The sequence below is a fragment of the Primulina huaijiensis genome, chromosome 18 (assembly GCF_012295235.1).
Source record: "Primulina huaijiensis isolate GDHJ02 chromosome 18, ASM1229523v2, whole genome shotgun sequence".
Classification (NCBI taxonomy): Eukaryota; Viridiplantae; Streptophyta; class Magnoliopsida; order Lamiales; family Gesneriaceae; genus Primulina; species Primulina huaijiensis.
The window spans coordinates 19095446-19107273 of record NC_133323.1 but is presented as its reverse complement, the minus strand read 5'-3'; the positions used below and the strand labels follow the sequence as shown (position 1 = coordinate 19107273).

The 11828-nt window shown below is 32.1% G+C and overlaps 1 protein-coding gene across 6 annotated transcripts in view; it reads left to right on the top strand.

Annotated features, from left to right (window-relative positions):
• The first annotated feature begins 3291 nt into the window (after positions 1–3291).
• The window catches only part of LOC140963788 (protein DA1-like), a 20125-nt gene continuing 11588 nt past the window's right edge, over positions 3292–11828 (top strand). For 4 of the 6 annotated variants that reach the window (XR_012172754.1, XR_012172753.1, XR_012172752.1 and 1 more), the window contains exons 1-6: positions 3292–4021; positions 4636–4903; positions 5123–5204; positions 6562–6733; positions 7234–7354; positions 9264–9347. Coding sequence is in view for 2 of the 6 variants with exons in the window: in XM_073423185.1 (XP_073279286.1) it covers positions 4793–4903; positions 5123–5204; positions 6562–6733; positions 7234–7354; positions 9264–9347 (570 nt within the window). In the remaining 4 variants the exon portion in view is untranslated. The remainder of the gene's footprint in view (positions 4022–4635; positions 4904–5122; positions 5205–6561; positions 6734–7233; positions 7355–9263; positions 9348–11828) is intronic. The other 2 variants (XM_073423185.1, XM_073423184.1) reach the window with 2 other exon arrangements.

The following is an 11828-nucleotide window of genomic DNA, read 5'->3' as shown; positions in this document are numbered from 1 at the left end:
ACTTCATATGACCAAAATTTGTCACTAATTACAATTTTACCCTTAAAATCAATTAATTATTTTTCAACTTATTTACAAAAATACCATCAATATTATTTTAGTCTCGGGGTCTCACACAGACTCTTGTAAAAGATGTCTTTGACCATGTTGTCAAGGTTTGCTTTCTTTTTGTCATCTGTAGTCCATTCAAATTGGTGCTTCTCGACCATCTGTGGTGCACCCTCTGTCACTGCAACTGTTGTATTGTCTTTCAAGATCTTGATTGGACTGTTGGTGATGACATACCACATGTCATCATCTTGGGCTGCTAAATATGTCTGCATACATATTTTTTCATTATCATAGTTTTATTTGGAAAATATTGAAATCTTGTTAAAAGATGTCATTTTTAAAATATAGTTTTCAGAGTTCAAGAAAAAACCTGAACTGATACCACTTGTTGGGGTCAAATTAAAATTTAGAGGAGAGTGAATAAACTCTTTTAGAAGTTTCTAAACTTTGAACCATTCTTAACAGTTTTTAGGTTGTTAAGAAATATTTTTAAACGACTAGTTTTGCTGGATCACTAAAGAATGAGTAAGTGTGGAAATGGTCTGGCTCGAGTAGTGATGAACTATATAAAGTAGTTTGACAAATTAACAAGAAATGACTTGAAAAATGATTCGCAAGAATGTAAAGTGCATAATGAAATAACACAAATATTTTTATGGATGTTCGGAGATAAAATTCCTACATCACCTTTTTTTTAACTTGTGAAGGTTTCCACTAAAAGATTTTGATTTTTACAACATCATGTGTCACTTCAGCTAGAACTTATCGTTGTTTAGGCTGAAACTCTTTGTGATAACTTTAAAAATCTAGATGTTTAAGAACCTTCAGTTCACCGGAAAACAAAATAATAACCCAACAGCAATTCTTGATAGATTGAGCTGTTGGTGTAGCACAAGATGTTCCCCCGCGATCTGATATAAATTGATAAGAGTGTACTAAGCGAGCGACTTGAGATTGAAAGCTTGAGTGTGCTCGAACTTCTTATAAAATATGCAGACTTAAGATGAATTTGTTGATTCAATAGTTTTTTTTTAGTTATGTTCTTCTTTTTGAAATCTGAATATATAGTTGAAACGCTCCAATGATTGGATTTGTTTCTCAACTATCATATGTGCTATCACTCGACCGAATGAACATGTCGCTATCAGTTGCCGAACATATCAATAAATTCCTAATGTTCCTTGTGCTCTTTCGACTTTAAGCTCTTGCTTTTCATAAAGCTGACATACCATGTCCAAAATAGTTAACTTTGTGTTATTATAGAGTTGGTATGATCATGTATAATCATTCTATATAAGACAAACGTTGAACGGCTTGTCTTGAAGTATCTCTTTTTGAAATAATTCATTTCTGATCGGTGGCAATGCGGTTAGACTTTCAACGGTTTGAATGTGTGTATTGCTAGTCATTTTGACATATAATGACTTTCATTTAGAGTTGACTTTTTGTCAGAACGACTTGATCTTCTGATACTCTTATTTGAATCACTTGAACTGATTTAGCGGTCTGAAGTCCTGAAAATACAATTGAAAATCGGCTGGATCTGAAACAACTCAATAATGTTATTTTGTCAATCACAAAAAATTAAGGTAATAGGAATATTCTGACTAATTTAACTACCATCTAACTAATTCTATTCCAACTATTGTACAACTCATAATTAAAAAACTACTCTGCCCCCCTTACTTCTACACATTCTTCTTTACACACCTTTGTTTATAAAAAATTATAGTGAGTAAAGAATACTAAATGACTTGGATCAAGAACTTGGATTAAACCTCCAGATATTGTCGTTAAGTGCAATGTAGATGCTGTTGTCATTAATAATTCACCGCGATTAATTGCCTATGGTTGTGTTGTACGCAATTCCCTTGGTGTAGTGTTAGCTGCAATGCATGGAACATTTCGTGTGCATTTCAACTCCACATTTGGTAGAAGCGTTATAGTATTCGAGAAGCTCTCAGTTGGATGAAAAGCTTCGACTCTCCCAACATTATTTTGGAATTCGATGCTCTTGTGGTCATCGAGGCACTGAACAATACAATACACAATCAGATTCTTCTAAACTAGCCATTATTATTGAAGATTGAAAATTTCATAGTAGAGATTTCTCTTCGTGTCAGCTCGTTTTTGTGTATAGATCAACGAATCCGGCTACCTACGCTTTGTCTAAGGAAGTTGTTTCCAGGCCTGGTCAGTTGGAAAATGTATCTCCCTCTCATACTTTAATTTCTTTTTGTAACTATTTCAGACTTGGCTTAATACTTTATGTCATGATTATTTCAAAAAAAATGAATACTAAATGAATATCCTATTTTGAACAAAGACCCTATAATTTTTAAAATCGAAGAGTCCTATGATAATAATAGTGAAATCCTCTAATAAGACCATTTGAGGAAAATCTCGTAAAACAATATTTCTCAATGCTGACCACCTTGTTTGACACATGGATAATCCACACCTCTACCGATTGACCTCTAATGTTAAAAAAAAAAATGCTTTTATAATTAAATAATATTCATTTTATTGACTAATCAAATAAAATTCAGCGTATATACAATATTATTTAATATCATTAAAAAATAAGCAACTAGAATCACAATTTACTAAATTTTCCTAGTTATGTATATGATTTTAGAGATTTATTAATTTATGATACTGACGAGATCATACTTTTATACAATAGTCTTTAATTTTTTTTTATCTTATTAATTTTTAAAAATTATTTATTTAATACATTGGTCAAAATCGGACAAAAAAAAGAGTAGGTGTTTCATAAGACGGTCTCATGGATCTTTATTCGTGAGACGGATCACTCCTGTCCATATTTACAATAAAAATTAATAAATTTGATATAAAAAGTCATAATTTTTCGTGCATGACCCATATAGAATATCAGTTTTACAAAATTGATCCGTAAGACCGTCTCACAGGAGTTTTTGTGAGAAAAAAATGCCATAAAAAAGTTATAAATTTATCGAATATTAATTTATGAATATTTTTCTATATATGGAAGGAATAGATTAATAAAAAGTAAAAACCAAATACCAAAGGAAACTGTAAAAATAAAATTCAAAGCTTAATAGATAATTTTGTAACAATGAAAAGGACTATTTCATGCAAATTTTCTTTTAGTTTAAGAGAATAATTTTTGAAAATTATCAATGCGATTATTTGAATATATTTTTAAATGATTTTCTCGTTTGTGTTTGTTATTTTATTTCGAGGGCCAAAGTGACACAGAACTTTACCTATTGCCATTAGACCACCCATGGAACCAAATTGGATTCGATGTTTCTGAGTCAAAATCTAGTGGGTTTTAATTTAATTTTGTTTTAGCGTCAAAATCTTTGTCTCTGACAGAAAATCTCTTCATATCCGTACGAAATGAAAAATTTTCAGGATATTTTATTTATTTTTAATTCTTGGTGTGTTTTTTGAGCACATGGGATTAGGGGCATTCGGTAATCTTATTCACCTTTTTTTTTAATTTTCAAATTCAATTTGAATTTTCTTTAGTTTCTTGTTGGGTTTGTTGAACAGTCACTCGTGATCTACTCAACCTTTTCGGTGTTAAAATTTTGAGATTTTTAAAGGAAATTCTTGGTGGGTTTATCAAACATTGGTGATCTGTGGCAGCCATCATTTTATTCGAGCTTTTTATTTTGCTTAATGGGTTAATTCTGCATTAGTGATTCTTGTCATTCATCATCACAATCAACATTTCCTCTTTTCTTATCTAAGATTTTTTTTTTCGTGATGGAGGGAGTTGAGAGCATAAAGGCTTGGGGTCATTAAGCTAGTTAAATATTGAAAAGATTTTGCTTTTTCTTTAACGATTCGTTTTTGGATTGAAACGTTTTGGAAACTCGTTTTGGGTTATTTCCCTTTTGGTGATTTGGGTTCATTTCTTTGATCTGGAGCCTTTGGGTGCCACCACCACTCGGATTCTGGAGTATATGTTAAGAAGGTAAGACAAATGCATGGCATCTTTCAATGTTCAACATCAAGCTGTAGCAATCATTCATTTGCAGGTTTTCTTATTCACTTTGGCTTGCAGTTCTCTTCTGTTTGATTATTTGAATAATTTAGGTTTTCTAAGAATTATTTGTTGGTAGATACAGGCTGCTCCTATTGTTGTTTATTATTGTTATTTTTTAGCTTTAACTTTCAGAAATGAAATGTTGGTTTCTGGAATTGATCATGCAGTTGGCCTTTTGTTTATGGTGTGCAGTATAATTGCATATTCTTTGGAGATAATATGGTGCATTACCAAATCCTATCCTTCCTTAGGTTTAAATTGGAATTTTGATCTTTTTAAAATGATGACAAAGAAAACAGGACATGAGCTCATGTTGGCAAGAGAAAATGGCACGTGAGAACTCCATTTCACCTGCTCTTATGTTATTTATTTGCTTACATAAGAAATAAATCTGATTTGTTTTTCTTCTTTTTGCTGGTTAACTTGTCTTATTCTGATTTTGATTCTTCTACCTTTTAAGAGTCTTCTAGGAGGAATCAAATACTCTTTTAATTCATCGGGGAAACCTCTAAATATAGTCTTTTTTATCCATTTAAATGCAGAAGAGTCTATGACCGGGTGATCCTGCATCAACAATAACTGAAGTGTGTGTAATCTGGACAGTTTTCATAGTCCAATGATAATTTTGCTTAAACAAAGAACATTCTCTGCTCTACTCTGAAAAGGTTCATTGACCATGCGACCACTGCAGCTCTTCTAATGGGTTGGCTTAGTAAAATTTTCAAGGGATCAAACCATAAAGTTTCCGAGGGGCGGTATGATTGGAGATATGGAACAGATACGCTGGAGAATCACCCCTCTACCTCTTTTGTAAGATAAATTGTGTTCTTTAGTGTTTCTGCCTCTATGTCATATTATGGTCGGATATTGAAGTAGAGTTACAACTTTCAAAATAAAATATGTTAATTGTGCTTCCTGGCCGCTTGTGGTACTGTTGATGCTAATGGATTTTTATTTATTTTGTTCAATTTCTTTATTTTTGGCAGTTTATTTAATGAGAAAACTTTTTCTTTGTGAATCTTGATACAGGATTCATGGTCGGAAATTGAAGACATTGACCATGCTATTGCTCTCTCTCTTTCAGAAGAAGAAAAAAAGAAAACTTGTATTGGTGAGTTCTACAGCAGTTTAATTGTGTGATAAATTGGTAATTTTTGAACTATAGCTTTATGAAGAGCCTTTTGATATGCGATGATCCCGCAAAGAAACTTAGATGGAGCAATTCTTTTTTCAGCTTTTATTGGATTGTTATGTATGGTTTTTTCAAATGTAAATTTCGTACTTGTATGATGCGACATATTATTACTCCAGTGGGATCAGCTTACCCTTTTGTACAATCACATTTTCTACAACCACCTGAGTATGAGGTTTTCTCCCTTTCTCAAGTATCGTGGTTTACATAAGTTAATGTTTCATTTGCGGAAATATTTCACTTACAAAAACCAAATACTAATTATTTCTAGCCATTAGAGTATGTAGCACCTAGTAATTTCTAATTATTAAAAATGATTGTATGTAGAGGAAATAATACTGCAACATCGATTATTAGAAAACTTTTGTGTTTATTAGAAATGTTGAATATGTGATTACAATATGATTTAATTTATGAACTACAAGAGGTAATTTTTTTTCTAAAGTTTGGTTACATCTCTGTTGTGCTGATAATATATTTACCATGAATTGTGATATGAATGGGATATATCATTATAAATTGCACTGCAACAAGGATCTTCACGCAGTGATATACTTTAGCTGATATTAAAAAATAACATTTCAAAAAAATATGTGTAAAAATGAAGAGAGTGATTACTAGGCTTTGATCTTCGTTAAAGATTGGGATTTTGTAGTTTAGATATTTGAATTAATTAATTTATCATATTGAATTGTAATATATTTGAAAGTGTCAAGAAATAAAATAAAATCAAACTATTTTAGGGAACAACTCATGAAATTATGGAAAAAATATTATGGCTCAAATCTCAAACACATCAGGTTAGATTCTTTATTGTGTGAAATGTCCATTTAATATTGAATAAATTGATTTGAAAACCAACATACTGATATATTAATTTTAATTGCATACGGGTGGGTATCAAGTAGGATTTTTCATACCTGATCGCTAACCCGGCATATTCAATGCGAGCTCGCATATTACCTAAGCATGGATTCTTTTGAAATGGGCCTACCCGATTGGGTTGGGTATTGAGGTCCCGTACCCAGACGCCACCCATAGCGTCACTGTAGAAATTGGTTTTATGGGATCTCTTGCTTACTTGGCAAAGACAATGATTAACGGGATATCGAAACTCCAGATTTTTCTAACTTCGAACCCAATGCATGTGGTCAGAAAGTACCTTTCTTTACTTTTCTATGTGCTATCTAAGTACTTTTTTCTCTAATATATATTTTGTTAGGTTGCATATACCTATGAACTTAAAGTTATATTTTTTATATCTAATGTGGCATAGATAGTGAACCACAATTGGAAGAAGGTGAACAACTTGCCGGGGCTCTTCAAGAGAGCTTGAATGTTGAGTCTCCACAGCAGCGACAGACTAGAAGTGACAGTGATGCGAGAAATGGATATGGAAATGAAAATATTTATCAACCTTTATTTTTCCCGTATTCCAGTAGCTTCAGGTACATAGGTTGTTGACATTGCAGTTCAGACTTCAGAGCTTGTATTCGTTGAATTGCTTCGAGTTGGCCATTTTTTGATATGCTGTCCTATTCATTTAATAATTTATATCTAGACCGAAGTCTGAAACCCTGTATAGGAATAAATCCAATTTGAGGGCCATGGTTTATTTGATATGCAAGCCTATTTTATTGTCAAATGTTGTTTTCTTGAGCCTTTTAAATAACTCGCCAAACATCTTGCCACATATTACCTCTGTATGTACATGGTTAGCATTCAAGAATTTTTCTCTACTTAGGCTTATGCTGGTGAATAGTACATAAATGTTGTTAAAGATGACTTCAATCAGGTATATGCACAACACTTTCTTATGACGGTAGAGAGAATTGCTTATTTGAGGGACCCTAGAGGTGGATGTTAACCTTTATTTGTTGGATATTCGTGATAATTTCACTTGTTCAAAATCCAATGCATAATTTTTTTCGTTTGTTTTCTATTGTAGGAATTGTGCTGGTTGTAACACAGAGATTGGCTATGGGAGATTTTTGAGTCGTTTGAGTGCGATGTGGCACCCAGAATGTTTCAGATGCCATGGTTGCAACCAACCAATATATGATTATGAGGTACAGTAAAACCTTGGCGATCAAAGTACTTGTAACTTGTTCTGGTAGCTTATCCTTTATTTCTTTACATGGTATCAGTATTCAAGAGATTGTAATGTAAGCTATATGCTTTTGCAACCTGAACTTCATGCATAAATAATTTCACGTGATGATTTTGAACTTTTGGTACTGACTCACGTTGGATGTTTGCTGGCACCTTGTTGTCAATAAATGATTTTGGTACGAATTTACCAATTTCAACTCTCCAGCAGATGATGAATTGTTTCTGTATATTTAAAATGTTGTGTGGATGATAGCAAGATGAGGTAGAGTTCCAAGGCCTTGCTTTTTTATTCTTTCTAAGAAATAATGATAATACTAGAAGGCAATATTCAAGGTGTGGTCATTTTGCAGGTAAGAGCAGATTTTAGTTTGACGAAGACCTGTCCGAATCAAAATTTACTTTGACGAAGACCTGTCCGAATAAAAATTTGATATCCAGCCTTGTCAGTTTAATGATATTCTCTAGTAGTTAATTAATCTGATAGCCAAGAATATTTTAATGGCAGCGGCTCCTTTCCAGATTGAAAACAAATAATTTTCACTGCTACTATTTATCATTTCAGGGAAAAAATTATGTAATATGTCAATGCTTATTTTATGCTTTTATTTGATTAAAGAAATAATATATTTAGTTTAGCTGAACTCAACCAAGTATAATCCCAGCGGATAGCTATCTATTTTAGCAAATATTGTGGACAAAATATTAAAAACTTTGTAAGAAGTTTCATGGTATGTACTAGAACATTAAAACCGAACAAAATTTAATTGTAACAATACTTTAGCCAAATGACTGTAGTTTGTAATAAAAGGCACTATTTATGATTTACACTGTGACTAAGAGAGTGATTTTGCGATTGTAGTGAACCAGATTCCAAATATTACACACGCTTGAACTTGCTACAAATTTATAAACCATATAAATTTTATTTGTATGTTGTAGTTTCATTTTCTGTTTTAGAAATTCTAGGTTTGAAGTGATTAACAAGCCAAAGAACTGAAGCTAATTTTGAGACTGCTCTAAATATGCAATTACATACACCCGGAGGTCGATAAAAATTCCATGAGGAAATTCCAAAACTGAGGTATAACTTCTGATTTCTACAGTGGCTGGGGATGTATAGTTTTTGCATCCACTTGATAAAACAGATTGAAGCTTAAGTTTTAAAAGAACAGGATTGGATCTCTTATGGATTAATTATGGCCACCACATTCATCAATAAACTTGTAAGAATCCTGTGATATAAGGGATTTGGTTTTTATGTCATAGTAGCTCCAAATTTGATGCATTTTTTCTCTACGTGATAGTATAATTGTTGGTAAATTAGAATAATAAACTTGTAAGAATCCTGTGATATAAGGGATTGATTGCGTGAATCCCACCATATATGAGACTATATGTGCTTTCCTTAGTTCCATCTCTTCTCTTTTAAGTTACGTCGAATTGTATGCAGTAAAGTAGAGAATAATAAAATTATTCCAGTTTCTTTCCTTTCTTGTCAACTTACATGGTATCAGTAGGGTTCGAGAATGAATTATAAAGCCGCTATGGTGGGTTCTTTCATCCACCAGTGGTAGTTCTTCCTCTACCACCAGCAGTGACTCTTCTGCAAAAGGGAACTCTACTCCTAGTATTGCCTTCACATATCAAAACCTTCAAATTACAATTGACAAGCTGAAGATTACCTGTAGTCCATGTGCAATTGAAAATTTTGCTCTTTTAAGAGGGGCAAAAAATGGTGTAGCTCACATTATAAATAATGAAGTTAACTGAATAAATGCAATTCAGAATTAAAAAGTTACTCTTTGTTTTCCTTTATCCTTTTTACACGTAAAATTAATTAATCTCATTTGTAAATCTCCAACGCAGTTTTCCATGTCTGGGAGCAACCCATATCATAAAGCTTGTTACAAGGAGTCTTATCTGCCTAAATGTGATGTGTGCAAACACTTTGTAAGTATTTTATCCTATTGACTAATCACGATCTATTTCTAGTCTCATTGTGTGTGTCCATGCATTTTTCATTTTCTTAAATTTCTAGTCTTAGATTTAACTGGGTCAGGGATATGAAGTGTGTGGTGGAAGTTTCTAGATATTCAAAATGGAGGATGACACAGGGGGGTGATTATTTAAATAAGTGTAATTCTTGAAAGGTGGTGAAGTCTGAAGTTTGGGAGTGAGATAGTGTTCATGGTGGTTAGGTTTAAAGCTGTGAGTGGTGCTAATGGATGCACAGAGTTTGACTGTTGCCATCGACTTTTGCCAGCCACCGGGTTGTGGTAGTGGATAGGATGTAGTCTTGTGTATATGGGTCTGGACCATGAATAGACAGGATGATAGCTATGATTCTTGTAAATACTTCATCAAGAAGTAAAGAAATTGTGCTGCATCCTGCAGTTATAACAATTAACATGCACTTGGGTTAAATAGACTAGATTTTGAATTAGGAATTACCTCTAGATCGTTATTCCTATACCAAGCTATTCTAATTTAATTGAAATGTACGGCCCGAACTTGGTTTTATAGACTTCGATCGAGGTTTATTTGGCTACTATTGTTTGTGCGGTGATTTGTGAAACTGCATGGAACATTTCCTGTGCTCCGTTTTAGATTTCTGTTTGATCGAGTTTTATTAGGCTACTATTGTTTAGTGTGGTGATTCGTGAAACTGCATGGAACATTTCCTGTGCTCCATTTTACGTTAATGGTTGGATTGTTGGAGATACTTACAATTTTTTCCTAATTGGATATTCGTCATCTACTCATCTGACAAGTGATAGAATTAGCCGCAAGGCAACCATCGAAGACAAGTGAGCTATTTTTGATATCATTCCTGGCTAATCTGTCTCGATGCTTTTTATTTCATCTCAGCGTTATGATTGCAACAAAAGCTGGTGTTACAAGTCCCACAATGCCTCTAAAAGTCATTGTTGAGTGGTAATTAGGTTTGAGAGGTTATCAGTATTTACAAAGATTACAGCTCTTTTTTCTGAATTTGGTTTAAAAAAATGTTTTCCATGACGAGGGAGAAGAAAATTTTTTTGTGTGGCACTGTATAGTTATCCTGCCCATAATCATGTCTGCATCCTTTTTGCTGCCATTAAAAAAAATATTTAATGTTTTAACATGTGTCAGTAGCAAGTAGATGTTCCCATACCGTGTCAAATTCTTTATTAAGCTCGGATAGGAAATCATATATGTTGTCTTTTTCAACCAATTTTTAAAGTATCAAAGTTCCCGCAACGGCTTTGTGTGAGCATGAAATAATTGTTCGACATCCATTCTAGCTAGGCCAAGTTACCCCAAGTCTCATATTTTCTTCCCTGATGCAATTCGCATTTGCTTGGGGGTAGTGCAGCCATAAAATTTGCACTAATTTTTTCCTCCGTTGAATTGGTTAACTGAACCAACACCATTGATTTGTAAAATAAAAAATTTGGTTCTTCTTCAACAGTAATTTTGCCATGCAAGTGAAAAGCCATGGTATTCCTTCTCTCAATTCACCATTTCAACTGATTGGGACCAGTGGAGATAATTTTTTTAATTTATGAGACGGTATTTGTAGAGTATAATAGTTTGAAAGGCAACAGATCTGGAAGGTGGGTATCCAGCCATGACTAAGAATGAACAAATATAGCAGAGCCTGGCACTTGACGCCAGATATAGAAAAATAAATTAGATAAAATTATATTTTCAGATATCATTATAGCTAATAACAGGGATAGTTAAAGATTAAAATGAAGATATTCTATTTTCTACTTTCTAGATACATCAATGAACATTCTAACATACATATAAATATACCACTTCAATTGTGAATTTCCTTATATGTCCTTGTTTATTTAAGTTGGTCAATTAAATTATTTGGTTATCTTAAGGGTTTTTTTTTTTAAATTCATTGTCTATCTTAAATGAATTTAGATATTAATACACAGTCCTCTTTATTTTCTAAATTTTATGCCAAAAAAATTATTATTTTACATTTCCTTGTTCATTTAAGTTAACAAATTAAATTAATATGTCTTTTTAAGGATTTTTTTGTGATTCATTGTCCATCTTAGATAGATTTGGACATTAATTTACATTATTTTTTTATTTTTTAAATTTTATGTAAAAAAATTATTTATTTAGGTTTCTTAGTCAATTTTTGTGATTCATTGTACATCTTAAATATATTTGGACATTAATACACATTCTTCTTTTTTTTCTAAATTTTAAACTAAATTTATGATATAATCTTTAAAAAAAATTTAATCAATATATAATCCTTATAATAAATATGAATTATATTGATAGTTTATTATCATTTGTTATATATTACAATTTTACGTATAAAATTTTTTAACTGAGTATTACATATTATTTTATTTATATATGTTTTTTACTATATATATTTATTTGAGTGGTATTATGTTAAAATTTTATTTCTCTTTA